Source organism: Melanotaenia boesemani, chromosome 10 (genome assembly GCF_017639745.1).
Source record: "Melanotaenia boesemani isolate fMelBoe1 chromosome 10, fMelBoe1.pri, whole genome shotgun sequence".
NCBI classification, from domain to species: Eukaryota; Metazoa; Chordata; class Actinopteri; order Atheriniformes; family Melanotaeniidae; genus Melanotaenia; species Melanotaenia boesemani.
Window position 1 is genome coordinate 35315426 of NC_055691.1, and position 19262 is coordinate 35334687.

Consider the following 19262-nt stretch of genomic DNA (forward strand, 5'->3'; position numbering starts at 1 on the left):
AAGACCACTTATCATTAGCCAAAGCTAGCAATGCTAACTAAACCAGCAGAAAGAGCAAATCCATCAAGAAGCCATCAACCTGCCGAAGGTTAAGTAACCACTCCCTGCTCCAAGTGCCTCAATTACTACATATTTAATTACACTGTTCACTACACTGTGAACAGTGTAATTTTCTAGTGAGCAGTTATTTCAAAAGTTAAACAGTTCCTTTCCTCTTACGTGATCCCACAAACAACTTGGATCAAACTACATCGCAACAAAGCGCTAACAAGCACTAGAAACAGTGAAGTACTCCTCACCTGAGTCTGGTGACAACACTTCACCCTTACCATAATGTCTTTCTTTAAACTCTATCATCACAATCAAAACAGCGTAATAAAAACTTATCAGCCTTGTAGCTTTTTGTTCTTTGTCTAATAAAGTAAATGTTAGCTTATCAAGACTTGTGTCCCCCTCATAAATCCCCAGTGAACTCGTTGACAAACAGAATACATTTGGAGGAGTTAAGGTCATGCTCTGACCGGCGGATGTTTTTTAATCAATATGTTGGATTGAGTATCATAAGGTAAATATATGGAGTGTAACGGAAATGGATTTCCTTATACTTTGTAAAATTCTATTAAAACCACAGTATGGTTGTGTTCGTTTATACAACTACATGGTGATGCAATAAATGGACTTGTTTGATTAGCAGTGAATGTGTTTTTTAGGTTCCTAAACTTACCAGTCAATTAGAAATACAGAGTTTACCTGAACAGTGCACAAACTCTGGACTCTGCGAGCGCTCCCTCCTATATTTCTTGCAACCGGCCTCGTTCTTTACAGTCAAACCACTGCAACTTTTATGATTTTTCTTCTATCAGTCACTTAATTTGTTTAAATTTGGCCCTCTTTTCGTTGCACTCTGTTCAGGCAGCCGGTTGCACGTCAACAACCCCACGTTCGCTACAGTAGCACGCAAACCAGTGGATGCTCATGGGAATTGTAGTTCATCCAGACTAACATAGTTTTGGCGTCATCATGACATTCTCGAGTGAGTGACAGAAATCAACAAGAACATTTGTCATTAATACAGAAAATGAATTATAAAGACCAGGCCAGAATGTTTGAAGAAGAGAACCAGAGCCGGAAAATGATAATTGGATGTTTGCAAAATGATCTTAAAGCATCTGAAGAAATTAATTTTAGATGAGTCAGCAGGGCAAAGAAAATGTTTCGGATCTTTTGGATGAGCCAGGCTGCAGTAAGGCTCCACAAACTAATGATCCCATCTGCCTGCAGAATAAATACATCGGCAAATACAGTGATAGCCTTCCTTTTTAAACATGAACAAGGAAACAGATGTAGCAGCTCTCAGATCAAAAAACATCCGCCTAAAGAGAGAGTTAAAACTTAAGAGTAAAAAATTACAGCAACAAGTTAATGAGCTGATCATTAAAAATGAACATTTGAGAGAAGACAAACAGAAAATTGTAGAGCTGGGAAAGATCAAACCACAATATCTGCCAGTACAGGAGGAATTAAGTGATTATCAAGCCATTATGGAGAGAACTGATGGTGAGGAAAACCAAGAAAACATAATGGAGAAATTGAAAAAGCTGGAAACTGAGAGGAATCAATTAGAAATAAAACTCGCAGAGATGAAGATAACATATGACCATTTATTTAAGAGAGGTCATACAAAATCAACAAGTGGATTTGAGAGATCTCGGATATCAGAATTACAACATCATGGCAGTTCAACATGAAAACCAGAGTTTAAAACAGGAAATAAAATATGTTCAACGCATGAAGACAAATTATGAGAAGCAGAAAGAAAATGATTGCCTTAGACAGGAAAATGAAATCCTGAAAAGAGAACTTGATGTGGCCAACAAAACTCCAAGAGGGCCTCAACTAACTCAGACTAATAGAGTAAGTACACAAAAAACTGTGCCGGTCTGCCAGCTGAAATGAACGTCTCTGCACGAAGACTGTCACTGTGGAAAGTGCCAACTCCATGCTAAAGCTAGACCTGGACAGTGTGACCTTAGATTACAACCAGATAAGGGACCATTTACAGGATATAGAGATTAAAATGATAAAATTGCAGGATGCGCTTGATGACCAGAACCGTAGAAATGATGAATCAAAAGACTTAAAAAGACAAATTCAGAAGTTGGAAGACGAGATACAAGACTGGAAAGCTGGTTGTTTAAACCTCCACGCAGTTCTTTAAAAAAGAAAGTGGAAGATTTACAATGTAATTTGACAGTGAACAACATATTGTCGCAGGAATGTACCATCCTGAGAGAAAAGGTTAAACTTTTGTAAGAAGAACTTGATGTGAGCAATACATTTCTGAAAAAGTCTGAAGAAGGGCAAGGATGACAACCAGAGAAAAGAGAAAAATGGCTCCGCCAAAAGGTTTCCTCTGTGGAAAGCTCTAATTCTACCCTACAAAAAACATTAGACTCCGTCAACCTAGAAAAGAATAAGATAAAGGACACGTTACAGGGCAAGGGAATTAAGACAAATAAAAAAAGAGAGAGAGAGCTCAAAAACCAGGAGCTTAAACATGAGCCTTTAATGAAAAAGTTAGAAAAGCAGCTACAAGTTAAAGTGATGATCGTGCCAAATACCTGGAAGTCTGACAAGACAACCTTTCTTTAAGAAGAGAAGTGAAAGATTTACAACGTAACTTGGAAAAGAAGAACGGATTGTTGCAGGAATGTACTATCCTGAGAGAGAAAGTTAAAGTTTTGGAAGAAGAACTTCATAAGGCCAATACAATTCTGAAAAGTGTCAAGGTAAGGATGACTACCAGATAAAAGAAAATGAACGCCTCCTCCAAACGGTTTCCTCTTTGGAAAGCTCTAACTCTACCAGAAAGATTAGACTCCGTCAACTTAAAGAAGAACAAGATAGAGGACGTGAAACACAGTGAGGAAATTAAGACGAAAGAAATGCAGAGAGAGCTCAAAAACCAGTAGTCATGAGTGTATCATGAGTCAGAAAAGCAGCTACGAGATCAAACTGAGGAATACCGGAAAGTTCATCAATGCATCCTGGCTTTAGGAAGGAACATGAGAAATTTAAAACGTGACTTGGACAAGAAGAACAGATTGTTGAAGGAACAAAGCAGAGAAAGAAAGATGAAAGCTCAGAGCCTGTTGTTGCAAAGAAACACAAATCTTGGGTAAGCATTTTTCTTGGGAATAAACACTAATAAGAGGACCAGACAAAAATAAGTGAGTACGAAAAATAACTGGTTCACAACTATTTTTGGTGGATGTATGGGCTTAAAACAAAGTCAAAGCACAACAAAACCTCAATGAAAACCTATTTACAGACAAGTTTTATAGATATACATAGATATAAATATAAAATGTGTATATACTTAAAATAATACAACAAAACCCAACTAAATAAATACATGTACACAAAAAACAAATGTTTATATATACACACACACACACCATTAAACTTATAAAATAATCGTATTTTCATTTTGAATTTAAGATGAAATGTTATAATTAGATGATAACTGAAACAGTACTGCTTCAGGAATGTTTCAATATGAAATCAACCAAAGTGGAGCTCAGAGCCAGTTTTAAGATGTCCGTTGAAAAAAAAAATATGTTTTGGTTAAAATATTTAACATTAATCATAACAAATTCATAACAAAATTTGTTTTCAGTGTCAGAAATCAGTGTAGATCCAGTATTCATGGTAATGGTGCTTCAGCATTGATTCAGACATATTTTCTTATCTGGGACGACACTTAGGACATTAAATATTACAATAAAGTTAAATAATTTGATAATATTAAGAAGGTTTTTTTCTTAAATTTCCCACAAAACCTCTTCACTTCTGTTGCTACGTTCACACTGCAGATCTTAATTCTCAGTTCTGATTTATTCCTGAGCTCTGGTTTTGTCCCAGCGCTGTTCACATTAAAATTTAACCATCAAAGTGCCAAAAAAGTCTCAAACATGCAACAAGCACCAGGCCATCAGTGTGTCCCAATTAAGGGTCTGCACACTTTAGAGTGTGAAGACTACGTCGGCTACAGAGTGTCCTGCTTAACGTTGGTGAAATGGGACAGCCTACCTAGCCAACAACAATTTTCCAATAGCTCCAATCCAATCCACTTTATTTATGAAGCACATTTTAAAAACAAAGAAAAGTTTTCAAAGTGCCGCACATCAATCAACAATAATCAACAATATTGATTTAAAACACAACATAGGACGAATCACTTAAACCTCTGAAATTACTCATAGGACACTTCAGTGAATGTTTACACTGATCATAAAAAAAAAAAAAGGTCTATTTTTCATTTTAGTTCACGTTATTTTATTTTCATTTTACTCAACTGTATTACTTTTATTTATTATTTTAATGTATTTATTTATTCTTTGCAGTTCTTATTGTTTCTTATTAATCTTTGTTTTAACTCCAGTGTTTTCCTCATGGGGATCCTGGGGGTTTTGCCTTGTTGTCACACACTGGTATGGCTGTGGTGTGGGCCCTGGTCTGCCCTGATCAGGGTGGTTGTCATGGCAGCAGCTGCTGTATAATATGGGTAGACTGGCTCCTAGTGTGGTAGGATCCCCATGATATTGTTTCCTCACAGCAGCATCAAGCCAGATGTAAAAATGACTCTTAGTATTTGATACCTACATTCAGTTTAGAGACAGAAATTAGGGAGTCATGTTTGTGCAGTATGAGGAGGGGCTGCTTTGTGTGTGTATACATATATGTGCAACTTTTTTTTAATTTATTTTTATGTAATCTAGTTTGATGTATGTAAAGGCTTATTTTATTTTTAATATGAGAAGCTGCAGTCTTTTCAAAGATATGTGATTGGCTTGAGGAAAAAACACTCATACCCCCTTGATCAGATCGGCAATGCCGACCAAAGTCCCATGTTTTTTGACATGCCTACACCTGTGGCCGTGCACAAAAAAGGGCAGAAGTCTGTTATTGTGAAGTAAACTGGAAATAAAAAGAGTCGGGTCACTGTCATGTTGCCTGGCAGACAGGAGAAAGTTGTCCCCATATGTGATTTTAAAATGCAAAACAGTGCAGAAAGAGGCAACGCCAGCTGGGATTGTTGTACTTGCCCAGGAAAAGGGCTGGATAGAGCGTGAACTTGTGGTAGACCGGCCGAAAGTGGTGTGGGGAACACGACGGGGCTTCCAGAAAAAAAGAGAAACATGCTCATTATGGATGCCGTTCGCAGACACCTGACTGACGCTGTCAAAACTCGTGTGAGGAAGATGAACGGCCACTTAGTCATCATACCAGGGGGGATGTGTTGGATGTGGTGGTTATCTGTGGTGGTTATCTGCACAAGAGGCACATTTAGGAGATGGGGGACTAACAGAGGACGTCTGTGAGTAAAAGCCTCAAGCAGACTTTTGACAAGACATCTGATGAGCAAAGTTTTGACAGTTTGCATTCTAGTTGCAGCATTGCAACTTTAAATTTAGATGTTTCATTACAGTGGTAGCCTGTTTTGTTGCTGTTCAGTATTGTTTAACTGCACAAGTCGTTTAATGCAATATTGTGTTTTCTGCTTTTTTCTTTGTCAAACTGCTTGACAAACTGATCAGTGAAAGGAAGGGTCAATGAAACAGCAAGGGCTCTAATGCAGTGTGTGCAAGCTGGCAAATGTGCACATGTGCATGCATTTTAAGTGATGTGGATTTAATTAATGATGTGTGTGTGGGAGGGCTGGCTGGTTCTTCACATATAAAGATGTGATGGGTAATGGTCTGGAGCCATGCTGCTCTCCTCCCCTCTTCTTTCTTCCAGGCCACAGAAAGAGATGGATAATAGAAGAGGAATAAACTAGTGTAACAGAGATGTAGGTGGATTTGATATAGAGACGTGGATGGCGAAAGGAACGGGAAACGCCAGCTGCAGGCATAAGGACAGAAAATAAAGTGTGAGGTGGACTGTGTGCATCTGGCTGGGATGAGTGGGAGGAAGGCAGTGAGACAGACAGAATGAAATATGAATTTTTTTATATATGTACATATATTCCTTTTCTTGTATGCTTGAAATCCAGTTTACATATGAAAAAAGTAATTGAAGTGGAATGTACATGTGGAATTTAAATGAATTTAAGGTTTTATGACTATTTAACCACATTTTGTTTTGTTTTTTTTAAACCAGTTAGAATTTAAGGTTGTCTAGTGTTAAAGTAAAAAATGTGAGCAATTTTGACTTGAATATGAGGCGAAAGTATTAACTATTACATCTCTGTGAAACCCCCAGTTTGATAAATAATTCCAAAGTGTGTTGACAGTCATAACACAGCTAAGGTTTTACAAAGCCAATCACATTTTCAAGATAGAAAAGAAAGAGAAGGCTTTGTTCTGTTTGTAGACTATAAAAACTACTGAGTAACGCAAATGTTCCTGATGAAGTCAATGCATTCATTACAACAATTTGACCAAAAGACTCTTTGGCTAGCTTCACATGCAAGTACAGGTTGTAAGAATAGATCTGACTAATTTAAAAATTATTTTAAATACTTCAGTGTAAAAAGTCCATGGCTCTGAAGTAACCTGCATGTGCAGAAGAAAACGATCTTCATGCATCCTGCTTCCACTGGGGCAGAATTGTCATTTCTAACAATCTAACCCTGATTTGGGCCATTTTACCTACAGTGTGAACGTAGCACCATTGGCTGAAAATAAATCAGTCCTGTGCTTGTTTCAATTTGCATGGGTGTAAAATGTAGCAGGGAGAAGAAAGGTATAAGATACTGTAGATATTTCATAGGGAGGAGATGTAAAAGTTACTCAGAGCTGAAGTTTAAACCTTCTTGCTGTGAGGTGACAGTGCTGACCACCACACTGCTGTGCAGCCTGCATCGACTTAAGTTGTTTTTCTAAAGTTATCTTCAAATATGTTGCACATGTTGCTTTATCATCTGTTTATTTCAGTGCATATTATACAACATTTGTAACAGCAGCTAAATAAATATATACTGCTACACTATAAATAGATTTCTTATGTAAGTTTATCTCTCAAGTGAGAGGCTGGCAAAAATAGAATGGCAGGAAAAAACCTGAAAATCTAGAGGAAAACACTGTTTGCCAAGCAGTACCAAATCAATCAATCAGTCAAACTTTATTTATAAAGCACTTTTCATGCTGGGGCAACACAAAGTGCTTTACATGAAAAATCAATTTATGCATATTAAGACAAAAAGAAACTACACAACAGGAAAAAAAAAAGTTACAGCTGCTCGCAGGAACATGCATATATACACACAAAGCAGAAAATAGTCCGTATTTTATGTATGTTTTCTCACTCCCTAGAAATCAGCATCTTCCCAACAAATCAGGTATCAATCCAGCTACATGAAGTATTTTTAACCATTTAGGATATTTTAATGCTGCTTACACAAATAGAGTATACAGGGCAACCTGGTACACTGTTAAAATGTATTTCAGTACTTAAAATTTAACAGGATATCAATAAATAAAGTAAATGATTGAGATTCAGGCAGAATTCTTAATGCTGATATTCACAGTGCGACAGCAGATTGATCTTTGGTTGCAGAGTGGAAAGAAAGGTCTTATCTGAGGTGCAGGAGCATTAAGGATTTTATTTCTCATACCAAGTGGTGGGTTTTTGAGGATGCATGCTTATTTGTGTGCTTAGTACATGAAATTAGTGTAAATAAGATTTATGGATTTGTAGCATGTCTTTGAAGTACACTTGCTGGTGCATTCATGTTACCTTGTAGGTTATACAGTGAATACTTAAACAGGTCTATTACTCACTGTCTTCACAACTTTTTCACCACGGAAACAGCATTCCACCTGATGGCTTGTAAGATGTTTGATTTGCCAGCATCATTTATTAAATGTTCTTTTCCAAGGTGCCTGTGATATTTCTAAAAATATTATAAAGCAGATGTGGTTCAGATGAGTTGCATCAGGTTCACTCTATATTTTACAATGAATTATTGAGAGAACATAGTTCTCAAGGATATTAAACTTTGGTGTCAAATGCAGTCTCATTAATGTTAAACAAATAAGTCTAACATACTGTGCACCAAATGCCAAAGCTGAAAGCTGACAGGGAGATTACATGTTGCTATGCGTTGTTAGAGGGCTTACCATCCTCACCTGTCATTTTGAGTTAGGACATTAACTGCAGTCCTGAATCAGTGTGTCAGCCTTAGAGGCGAAATCCACCACAGATGTCTTTCAGATTTTAGTTTTTGTTCCTCATTGAAAATCTTTTAAATGCATGTTTAAAGCAAACACATTTTCAACACATGAGCTCAGGATGGTTGCAGAACTATACATTTTCTAATTCATGGTAGCAGTGCTATCATTTCTGCAAGAACATGCAGTTTAAGCAAAGTGAGGCTGTTTATGTTTTTGTTGTTGTTTGTTTTTATAAAGTTTGAACCCATATAAAGATTTATTCCCAGTGTGTTTCAGCCTATTTTATTAATGGAAGCAGTTAAAGAAAGGGATGCCATTCAGCATAAGTTATCTTGAGCATGGGGATATTTCCGGAGACATTCATTAACATGTTGAACACGGGTGATATCCAGTTTTTGTGTGATCTAAAACTTTTTATAATTGTTGCAACAATTTAAATAGTAAATTAAACTAGGTATTTAATTTTGGATTTTAAAGTTTTCTTGCTAAATAGTACATCAATTAAATTACTAAAACTTTTCATTTTCTTAACTTTTCTAATATAGATATTTAAACATATAATGATCAGTGTTTTCTAAATGTAGCATGTATCATAAAGTATTCAGTGTCTCTCATTTGTTTATTTATTATCAGGAAATGTAACCTTAAATACTTTATCTTTAGTATATGGAGTATTCCTTTAACATATAAAGTCTTGGCTGGTTTTAAAAACATTCGAAGTTGCAGAATGTCTGTGTGGTGCAGCAGTCTTTCACTACAGGCTAAATCTAAGCTTCCATAAACATGATGGATGAGCATCCAACCCATTAACGAGTAAATAGAACAATCAACTCCAGGTGGAAAGGTTTTTATCAGACCCAACACACGTCGTCTTTTCTGAAAATACAATCTTACCTTCTAGCAGGAGGTAAAGCCATCCAACATGCAAATAAAGTGCTTCAAAAATTAATTTGTCCTTACCTCAATTAAATTTTAAATAATGTCTCTTGAGGCTGGATGGATTGTGCTGTATTTTTTTAGGTTAATCCTTCTTGTACTTTCTCATCTACACATTTTTGTCTTTTTTACAGATAGATCATAATTATTCTAAATCTTTTGTGAAGCCATCTAATATGATTGCACTTGAGTCCAAACGAAATTTCACCAAGGCAGACAGCGAACTGTCTCTTCTCACATCATGCTGTAACCTACCGTATCAAATTCTATCATAAACTGATTTTTTCTGATACTGAATGTCTTTCTGAAGCTACTTTTAAAAATCAACTTCTATCTTTCTGTAAAATCTTAGTTTTTTCTCTATGTGGCACACACACACCAGCCCAGAGGCACATGCAGGAAGCACTGCACAGTGCTGGTTGTGAGGTCTGGACATGCAGTGGTTATTGCTCTCTAGACCCTCCACTCACTAATTACTGTGTGGTATAATAAGGTCTAGCCAGACTCGCAGCATGTTTAAAGGTGTGTGTGAGATGAAGAGGGTTTGTAAGTCTTTCATGTAGCTGCTGAAGAATATTTGACTTTAATGGCTTAACAAAGAGTGTTTAATTTTTAACAAGGAGATCATTGGCTTCTTGCTTCTTGGTTCATTAATGATTGGAAGAGAAATTCAAAAGCAGAGCAAAGATCAGTGGAACAAATGTTAGAAATAAAGGAGGGTGAATGAGGTGTTAAAGGTTAAAGGGAATGAAGGAAGGGTTGGATATATAAAGGGGGAGATAAGAAGGGAGGTCAGGACTGTAATGGCTGCCAGATCAAGTTGGAAAACAGAGTAAAACTCCTTGATATAAAACTATTCTTTCTTTCACTCAGAGCCCACTGACTGTGTGAATTTGCGTGTGCATTATCGTCACTAGTCAAAAGTGTATTTCCTCCCAAGGCTTGTGAAAGTAGCACTTCCCTTTACTTGTCACCTCAAAACTCACCAGCGCCGAAGGACAATTTATCAGACAAGTTTAACAATTTGAGAACTGCCCAGTGCTGTTTCTCAGCATGTCAAAGCCTTCGTCACCCGACACAACCACAGCAACACTGTCTATATTCTGCAGTCCAACTGAGAACACTTGTGGCAGAAAGACTCAAATAACAACACATCTTGGTCTTTTCACCCCTAATGGGTCAGAGTTCATTTTCTTCTTATATTCAGCCAGGTGCTGAAGTGTATCTGCATGGCTCCATGTAATATCAGCCTGCTTGGCCTTGAAATCAGCTCAGAATTCATGAAAAGTGTGTGACAACAAGAAAAAAAGTTCTTGAAACAAATATACACATTTAACTGGCTGTTGCAAGAGCTGTTAATTTGAGACTTTTGTGTCAGAGTGGAAGCTTGAATTGTGCAAGGTTGTGCTACTCCAGGTTTCCTGCCTTCTGATGCAGGAACAGGCCTCACTGCTAATGCTGACTTTCATTAACATCGAGAAACAATATTATATATCGGCATGGAAAATAGCTAATAAATGTGCATTTATTCCAGTAATGTTTCATGAGATTTGGATTAAGATAATCAGGTGGTTCTTAGTCTCAGCTTGCAATTGAACTGTTGCAGAAGCTGCATAGCACAAGATCAGTGTTTTCTGTTTTATTAAGCTTACCCAAGCTAAATTTAATTAAACCTCGTGGACAGGCAGTGCTTGGCACGAGATAGACCATTATATTAAGTTCTAGAAATGACCTGAAAGTTGAACTTAGGGCTATAGGATTGCTGTAAAATTTGGCCAGTAGTTAAAGTGGCTGCATTGTGATAAGTCAGGGTTTCAGCAAAATAGAATCATGTAGGGCAGTGGTTCTCAAACGTTTTAAGACATGACCCCCAAAGTAACATACGCTGATGATTGGGACCCCATGACCCCCAGTTTGGGAACCACTGGTGTAGGGGACATGGAAGAAAATAAGGCAAACCCTGCCTTGCCATCCATATTTTAATTAAAACAGTGATGTATGATATTTAGTGACATCAAGTGGTCAAAATGTTGGTTGCATGCAACTGAATGTCCCCGACCTGTGGAGCACTCCTTTTTCAGGCTTGTTGCAGAAACACGCTGGTGCAGGCTAAAAAGGAAAACCTTACCAGAGTCAGTGTTTAGTTTGTCATTTAAAAACATAGTCGTGCATTATGGCAGGTTAGAGCTCATTTATGCTCCCTTTGCATACATAAGTTGTTATGCAGCACATCCACTAGAGGGCAGTGCAAAGTCAGACCTCGTTTCCAGTTTCAGACACCAGTTTGAATATAGCAAACATAATGGAGAAGACCGTGATAAAGTATTTTCTCAGAAAGAGACATAAAAAGACAGCGCAGTAGATGGCGGTGGTTTGTTAGACCACTGAATACTTTACGCTTCTTCTTCTTTGTCCCTTTCGCTGGTTGCATGTGAGCTATTCTGTGCAACACCGCCGATGTGATTCCCAGTGTCGCAGCTCTGACTGGCTACACACCCAGACACTCTGAAAACAGACTGCTTAAAATGAATGCAGATGATGATGTATAAGCACATTTCACATTGAGCATAACTGAACCTTTAGGAGGAAAAGAGCATTTACTTCCTGTAGAAATAAATGGCTAATTCACAGGCATTCTAACAAATTCTAACTTTTACTACATTTACTCTAATAAAAGTGGAACTTTTGAGCTTTAATTAGGCCTTAGCCTTAAAGACTTGTGGTTTAAATTGTTTTAAGAGCTGAGATTTTGTTTGCTCATTTGTCTGAATATGTTCATCCTGAATGCCGTCAACTCTGGCATTCATAGTGTTTTTTTTTGTTTGTTTGTTTGTTTTTTATTTTGTTTGTTTGTTTTTGTTTTTTACTTCTTTGTGTTTATCTTTTGGTTGTCTGAAGGCTATTTGCATCTTTGTCACAGCATTATAAAGAATATTTAAAATCAATCAATATGTTAAATTCTCTCTATGTGCTTCCCCTTCAGTGTTTACAGGAATTTTGTTGTCATGGGAGAGGAGTGGGTGGCCCTTAGTACTATTTGAAGCCTGCATGAAAGAGTTCAAAACACATTTCTCTGCTCTGACACCTGCTGAGAATGACAAATGATAAATGTGATTCCATACACCAATACTCCAGGCTTCTGCCTTCTAACGCTGAGACTGATTCTTCATCATCTGTCCGTCTAGATGCCATTCCCTTTCTTGTGTTCCCCCACCCCATCTTTCTTCATTGCTTTGTGTCATACTCAGCACCCATTTCTGCCATAGCCAGCAGCAGCAGCAGGGACAGCAGATGAGTCCGGCCATTGGCCTCTTCCCCTTTTTCACTGGCCCTCCCCTTATTCAACACAATGGGTCTACTTGTCCATGCGACACACACACACAAAGGCATATGCACACCCACACTTGCACACAGAGGAGGCTTTACTCTGGGGCTGAGTGCCGCTTCCCCGCCATATGCCCCGTCTCCACTGGAATGTGATTATTTTCCCTTGCTAAAGAGAGAAATGCAGGGTAAAAGAAGAAGGAAAGCGTCAAGAAGCGGAGCTTAAGAGCGAGTCATTCTGTCACTGAGTGGGGAAGTATCTGCATGTGTGTGTGTGTGTGTGTGAGAGAGAGAGAGAGAGAGAGAGAGAGAGAGGTGGGGAAAGGGAAGGGAGGATGCAACCAATGCAGTGAGGCAGCAGTTTAACACAAGCCTGAACCTGCCGGTGTGAACCACAGAGCGCTAAGAGAGAGGAGGGAGAGGTCTCTTCAGTCCTCTGAAAAACTAATTCTTATCTGGACTCCAAATCACTGCTCTCCCTGGAAACAGCCTACACTCAGGTCAGTGCCTCTCTTTCTTCTTGACGGGCTTACCAATCAGCACTGGTATGCTGCATCCATCGTGTGCACAATGCAGCCTTGGGGCGTTGGGTTAACAGAGATGATAGACAGAACGTGTGTGGTTCATGACCACAAAGCGATTCTGCAAACACACAGAAATACATCTCCTGTTGGGGATGATGGTTAACAAAAGGGAGGAGCAGACATTACAAAAGAAAAACCTTTGATTTCACCACAGTGTGTTTCTTCTCACAGGTGCTGTAGCCAAGCGTGGCAGTGTTAATTGTGTGTGTGCGTTAGTGTGGCTGCTCTGTGGCTACTTTCAGCAGTGGGAGCTGTATTGGCTGGAGGGGACTCTTAATTTTCTTTAAGACAATGTTGACTGAGCTTCTCAGCTGCAGCCGGTCTAAAGATATGTTGCAACCCACACATGCCCACACGTCTGTGCACATAGAGGTTGTTGATTTCAGTTAATTCTGTTTGCCATGATTGGTGTAATCAACCTCAGCTGGGCTGAGCTGTTGGAAAATATGTAAGGTTGTGTCTGTGAGTGTGTGACATGCGTGATTAATCGTATGTGGCTGCATGTGTGTGTAGACTGTAGCTTGCTATTGTTGAACCTCCCCAAATAAAACTGATTTGAAGTATCACAATCATACAATGAAAATGCTTTCCTAACGACATCTCTCCTCATTCCTTTTGTTAAACATTATAAAATGCACACCAACAAACGTAATAAACTAGTGCTTTTTGATTTTTACTTGTATCTTTTTATCTGTGAGTTTTTTGTAATTCATTAGGATTTTGGTCACTGCAGCTCAGCACTAACGTTATCAGCAGCTGTATCTTTTCTGTACCCAGCTAACTTCATAATCCTGCAGGTATTAGAAGATATCCTGTTACTTGCATTGCATTTAAGGTAACCATTGAGCTGTCCATACACTGACAGGGTTCCTCACTAAGTTGCCTATGATCCACAGAGGTTTTCCTGCAACCCTCCTAGCAACCTGGCCTTGGGTGAATCAAAGGGAGGATCCTGCTTAGAGGAGGCTTCTGGTGGTACATATAAACCAGTAGTTTTTTTAAGAAGATGACTTTACAGTGAATGGAGAGAAAGTGTGTTGGGTGGCATCCTCCTGATCCATAGATGTCATTGCTCGCAGTTCATCTTTCAAATATCATAGTAATAACTGTCATCAGAGGATATGAGTGTTACCAGTCTGTCAGAATCGCAGTTCTACTTTCCAATGAGTTTAAGTCCAATAATATGACTATAAACGAGAAAAAAGAAGTTGATAGCATGTTGGATCTAAAATGAACATAAAAAGAGGAAGGTACGCAGAGTCTGATCACCATGAAAACTGATGTAAATACTGTACAAGACAACCAAACCACAAGTGATTCCAAGAAGCTGTAAAAGCGTCACACTACATACCCATGTGTATACCGTCGAAGTTCCCTCTGTTCACAGATTGTTAGCTGATTCTGAGAAGTGTTCTGTCAGCACCAGCAGCTTCATGCTCATGCAGCTCATCCCCTTCACCTCGCCTGATCCATTCGCAATTATTCACCTTGTCTAAAGTAAAACTGCTGTGTCACTGTGTTGCTAAGGCGTCAGTTCTGCCAGATGATCATGTTGTCCCCTGTGATGACGGCAGTTTGTCTAACTGCTGACCCTCTCCTGTCTGAGGCCAGAAATGCTGAGGTGTACACACACACTCACACACACACACACACACACATATATATATATATATATATATATATATATATATATATATATATATATATATATATATATATATATATATATAATTATTTGTGCTCCAGTCTTGGCTCCAGACTTCCTTTTACAATTGCAGGGGCTTTCTGTGCATTCCGGTTCTGTGCTGAAAATATGGGCTGTGGAGCTTCCAGTGAGAGGCTCATTCATGCTGAACACAAAGATGCTGTTTGAGAAGCGAGTCATTGCCCTGCTGTTTGATTGGCATTATATTCAGTGTCTTTTTGCTTCATTCATGATGCATTGATTCAAATCTGTTATGCATTAATGAGTCTGTCTTGTTTACTGTTTCATCAAATCACCAGAACAAAAAGAGATTCAACATAAATTAAAATGAGATCATTTAAATATCTCAGCTATTTTTTGGGTTCATCCAGCATGAAGATGGTGTTTGTAAGATCAAAACTGGCTTGTAAACTTCTTAGTCTGAGCAAAATCACACTAAATCCAGGGTCTTAAAGCCAGACTAACACAGCTAGATAATGTAGTTTAAATTAATGCTGAATATATATACCTTCAGCTACATTCAAATTGGCTTATTCTTCACAAGTCACATTCCAGGCTTTGACTTGGAAATAACCTAGAAGATGCCAGAACAGCGAGGAGGACGGCTGTACCAACAAAGAATAACCATGGGTGATAGTGTGTAGCTCTATGTAAAACAATAAATCATACAGTATTCATAAAATGTACAGTTATAAAGCTTTCCAGCTCACCACTTCACATGGTGACACTAACTTTGCTGCCAGCTGGTTTATGGACCAAGATCTGGTCTAAAAAGGTACATTTCACTACCTGGCCAGGTCTAACTCTGACCAATAAACAAGGCCAGAAATTAAAAAACAAAAAGCAAAAGCACTGTAAGCTGTCTGGTTGGTGGATTTGCTTTTTTAGCCAATGACGCTAACTAGTTTGCTGGCACCAGCATCACAGTTACTGAGTTTATTCTTTGTTTAATGTGCGTAAAACTTAACAGTGCACAAGATTTTTAGAATAATGAAAATATGCCAATGATTTATGTAAATATAAGCAGTAAGTTTGATAAGTTATTTTTTCAAATGTAAAAACAGAAAGACAAAGTCAGTTCTAATACTGCAAATGTCACTAATATTAGCCGATACTCAGTTTTACCGAACATTTGATGCACAAATTGATGCTCCCTATAAGGCACAAAGAGGAAAATGGGCTCTAAATTCAGGTCATGAACTTTTCTTTCACTCTAATCTTATGCACACCATTTCCACATGCACAGAAATCCAAAGGTGAGTTGATAAGTTTAACAGATCTCCATTTAAAATGTTTACATAGTTTTTAGACTTTGTACAGAAGTGTCATTCATGAGCTTCGGTGAATGCCATGAACTGTTATTCCTCTTGCAGCACCAGACTTACTGAGCATTATGTCATTGTTGTGATCATCATGAATTAGTAGCACACGTCAGATAAGTAATATCTATTTATTCATCAGTATCAGTTTGTGGGAATTTCACACGGGGTTATTTATGGAGATGAAGCTCTATTTTCAGATTCAGGAAATTATTTTTTGCTGAGCTGATGGAAATTTTGCTTTAATTATTTTGGAAGGACTCTGGTTGAAAACAAGTGGCTCAAAGGAAAATACATCCTCAAGGCATGCCCTAACAGGGTACAAATTCCTTGCATTAGCACATATTAAACAAGTGCAGCAGCTTTCTGTCTAGTTTTCTCTTTTGTATACACACTTTGATGTGTTTCTGTTTTTTATTTAGGCATGTAAGCTGGACATAAATCACTTTAATATATCTGCACTCAATCTGTTAAACCTTTTAGGGATGGTTGATTCACTCTTATAAAAAAGACTGCTGAGAATAAGCACTGTTGTTCATTTATGAGCGCACTGGTCTGCTGGGACTCAGTCAGACGTAGTAATTGGTCAGGCAGGATATTGATTGGCACATATGGGAGCTCCTGCCCAGCAGCTGTGATCTGTTTTCTAAGGTGAGCGAGCAGGTCGTCGGGGGTGCAGGGGGACATAAAGAGATGGTGATACAATAAGAGGTAAGCGGCTGTTGTGGAGAGAAAAGGGACGGTGACGCTGGGGGTGGGGGTAATAAGGGACATAAAGGCAGAGTAAATGACAGTTGTATATAAAGACTTTCAGCCAGTCCCTCTCTCATTGTAAAGTCTATAAGTCCATATTGATGTTTTGGAAATCAACATTCTCTTAGTCACTGCAACTAACTTTTTAAAAAACTTTTTAATTCATACTGTCCAGTCAAACGTGTCCTTTGGGATCTAGAGCATGTTAAAATATTCAGATATGTATATTCATCCCTCCGTGAGATGATGACAGTCTGGTGACAACCAAAAAACATAGTTCCCATCTTTTCTTCCTTTAAATACTCTGAAGTCAGTTCAGTGTGATCCTGAACCCATGAACAGGTTCAGGATCACAGCACCCCCATTCACACTGTCACCCAGTTGGCCTGCCCTTATTAGACATGGGCCAGAGAACATGTTCAGATCATGCTAACAGCTTATATTCTCATGCTGGGTGTGTGACAGGAGCATACTAGGCAGCACTGAGAAAATGCTTGGCATCGGCACACGAGGTTAATAATTAATGAGACACAGAAGTTGAATGTGAGGAAGAAGTGGGAGGAATGAATCCAGTCATTGGTTGCCAGTGTTTTTTCGTGTAATCATGGTTCCATTTTCTAAGAAATGGTGTCATTCTAAAGCTATTTCAGTGTAAGATAATATTATCTAGAACATGAACACAAAAGTGCTGCAACACAAACAGAGATAAAGCGAGTGGCACTGGTAAACAAAGCAGAGCATTTAGCAGCTAAACTGCTTTGTCACTCAGGTGTTTGTGATGGAAAAACAGGAAATTTTAACTATTTAATGTCATTGTGTGGCTAGCTTGTTGCACTGCCTCTAAATTGTGGACATGAGTTAATAACGTAATCACTGCATTTGCATTTTCAACCAAAAGTACCTTTAGCTCCAGAAACCCAAAGTTTTAAGGTGACAAGGTTTGTGGTTGTTTAAATTTTCATCTAAGTTCAACAAAGACTTGGCAAATTAGTGCAATTATAAATGAAAAAGCTCCTGTTCAGGTCTGTAAGGAAAGGGTTTGAACTACTTCAAAGAGCAGCAAGAGGAGGAAGTGGCCTTGAGCTGTAATGTGGCACAAAGCGAGTTCTTTACACAACAAAATTTAATCATAATCACAAAATTACATCATATTTCTGAGTCTGCATCATGAACAGGACAAAAAAGGTCTCATCTGGTTGTCGTGACAACAAAGTCTTTACAAGGCCTTTTAATTTTCACTCTATTATGTTTGTGACAGAAAGCCATCACTCGTTGGTAATTGTCCATTAAGGAAGGACTGGACTGAATGGAAACAGACGCATCTGGCCTCTTTCAGAAGCCAATATCGTCTGTGTCAGGCGTAAAAACCTGAGACATGTGCTCACACAAGCACACGGAGTCACACATGTTTACCAGCATGAGCATCAGTGTGATTAAAGGGGTGTGACTTAGCATGTTAATATGTTCTCCCCTTTCCATTATTTATGAGTTCCACTTGAATGGTAGTTATCTCAATCTAGGGCAGCCATGCAAATGAAACTGAGGTTACTTTGCATTTGTGTGTCCTTATGGTTAGAAGCAGGCTTTAATTTTGATGTTTATATTGATATCTATCTCTCATCATTATGCAGCGATAAGCACAGACTCCTCTGTAAATTTGTTATTGAATTTTAAAGCTGATTTCAAATGCGCTATCTGAGGGCTTGGATAAGGTCACAACTGGGACTCCAAGAGGTTTCTCTTGTCAGTTTTCAGTAACATCGTGGGCATGTGAGAGAATACAGTTGGGATGCATTGGCACAGCAAAGTGGCTAAATCGATAACATGGCTCATCATACTAGAGATGTGTTGAAAAATGGGCTTTTAGATTGCCTGCAGAGCTGCAGACAGTTAAATATTAACTGCAACGGCTGGTTAATTTTCATCTTTTTCACTTCTCCATCCCACTCTCGCTTCTTCCCTCTCTCTCCGCCCCAGTAAATTACCATTACCCCCTCCTTTCATTTCACTTGTCTTACTGCTCTCTCCTCCCACTTCGGGGTGACTGCGTCCTTGGGTGCTGGCTAACCCTCAAATGATTGTAAGGGAAGTGCTTTAATGTGACCGTGAATCAATATCTTGAAGGACAGAGTTCTTTCTGCTATTCTCACCTGGTGACTCTGGTTTCCAAGGAACCGGTTTGTGCAGTGACAGGAGCTGGTACGCTGAATTTCTGAGGGGTAAACAGACGTGATCTTAACACTCAACAGGGAATGTTGTGTCTGAAAAAGTGGAGAGGATTTTCTTTCAGATGCTGATAGAAAGGTTTGTGGAATGGACAAGCAATGTTTGTTTGACAGGACGGGGAAAACCCAGCTGTACTTAAGAGGAGTGCTTACAGGTACTGTACAGATGTTTTCTTCTTTTTTAAACTGCCAGATAAGTTCATCGGAAAATATAGATGTTTTTGGTAAAAAGGTCT

The 19262-nt window shown here is 38.5% G+C and overlaps 1 protein-coding gene across 5 annotated transcripts in view; it reads left to right on the forward strand.

The window, feature by feature from the left end:
- The window catches only part of fgd4a (FYVE, RhoGEF and PH domain containing 4a), a 58498-nt gene that overhangs the window by 12128 nt on the left and 27108 nt on the right, over window positions 1–19262 (forward strand). The window contains exon 1 of one of the 5 annotated variants that reach the window (XM_041997949.1): window positions 14131–14191. The exons of 3 other annotated variants lie outside the window; for them this stretch is intronic. In XM_041997949.1, coding sequence (XP_041853883.1) covers window positions 14146–14191 — 46 coding nt within the window. In that variant the 5' untranslated portion in view covers window positions 14131–14145. Of the gene's footprint in view, window positions 1–14130; window positions 14192–17619; window positions 19182–19262 lie in introns of those variants that run through there. One more of the 5 variants, XM_041997948.1, reaches the window with a different exon arrangement.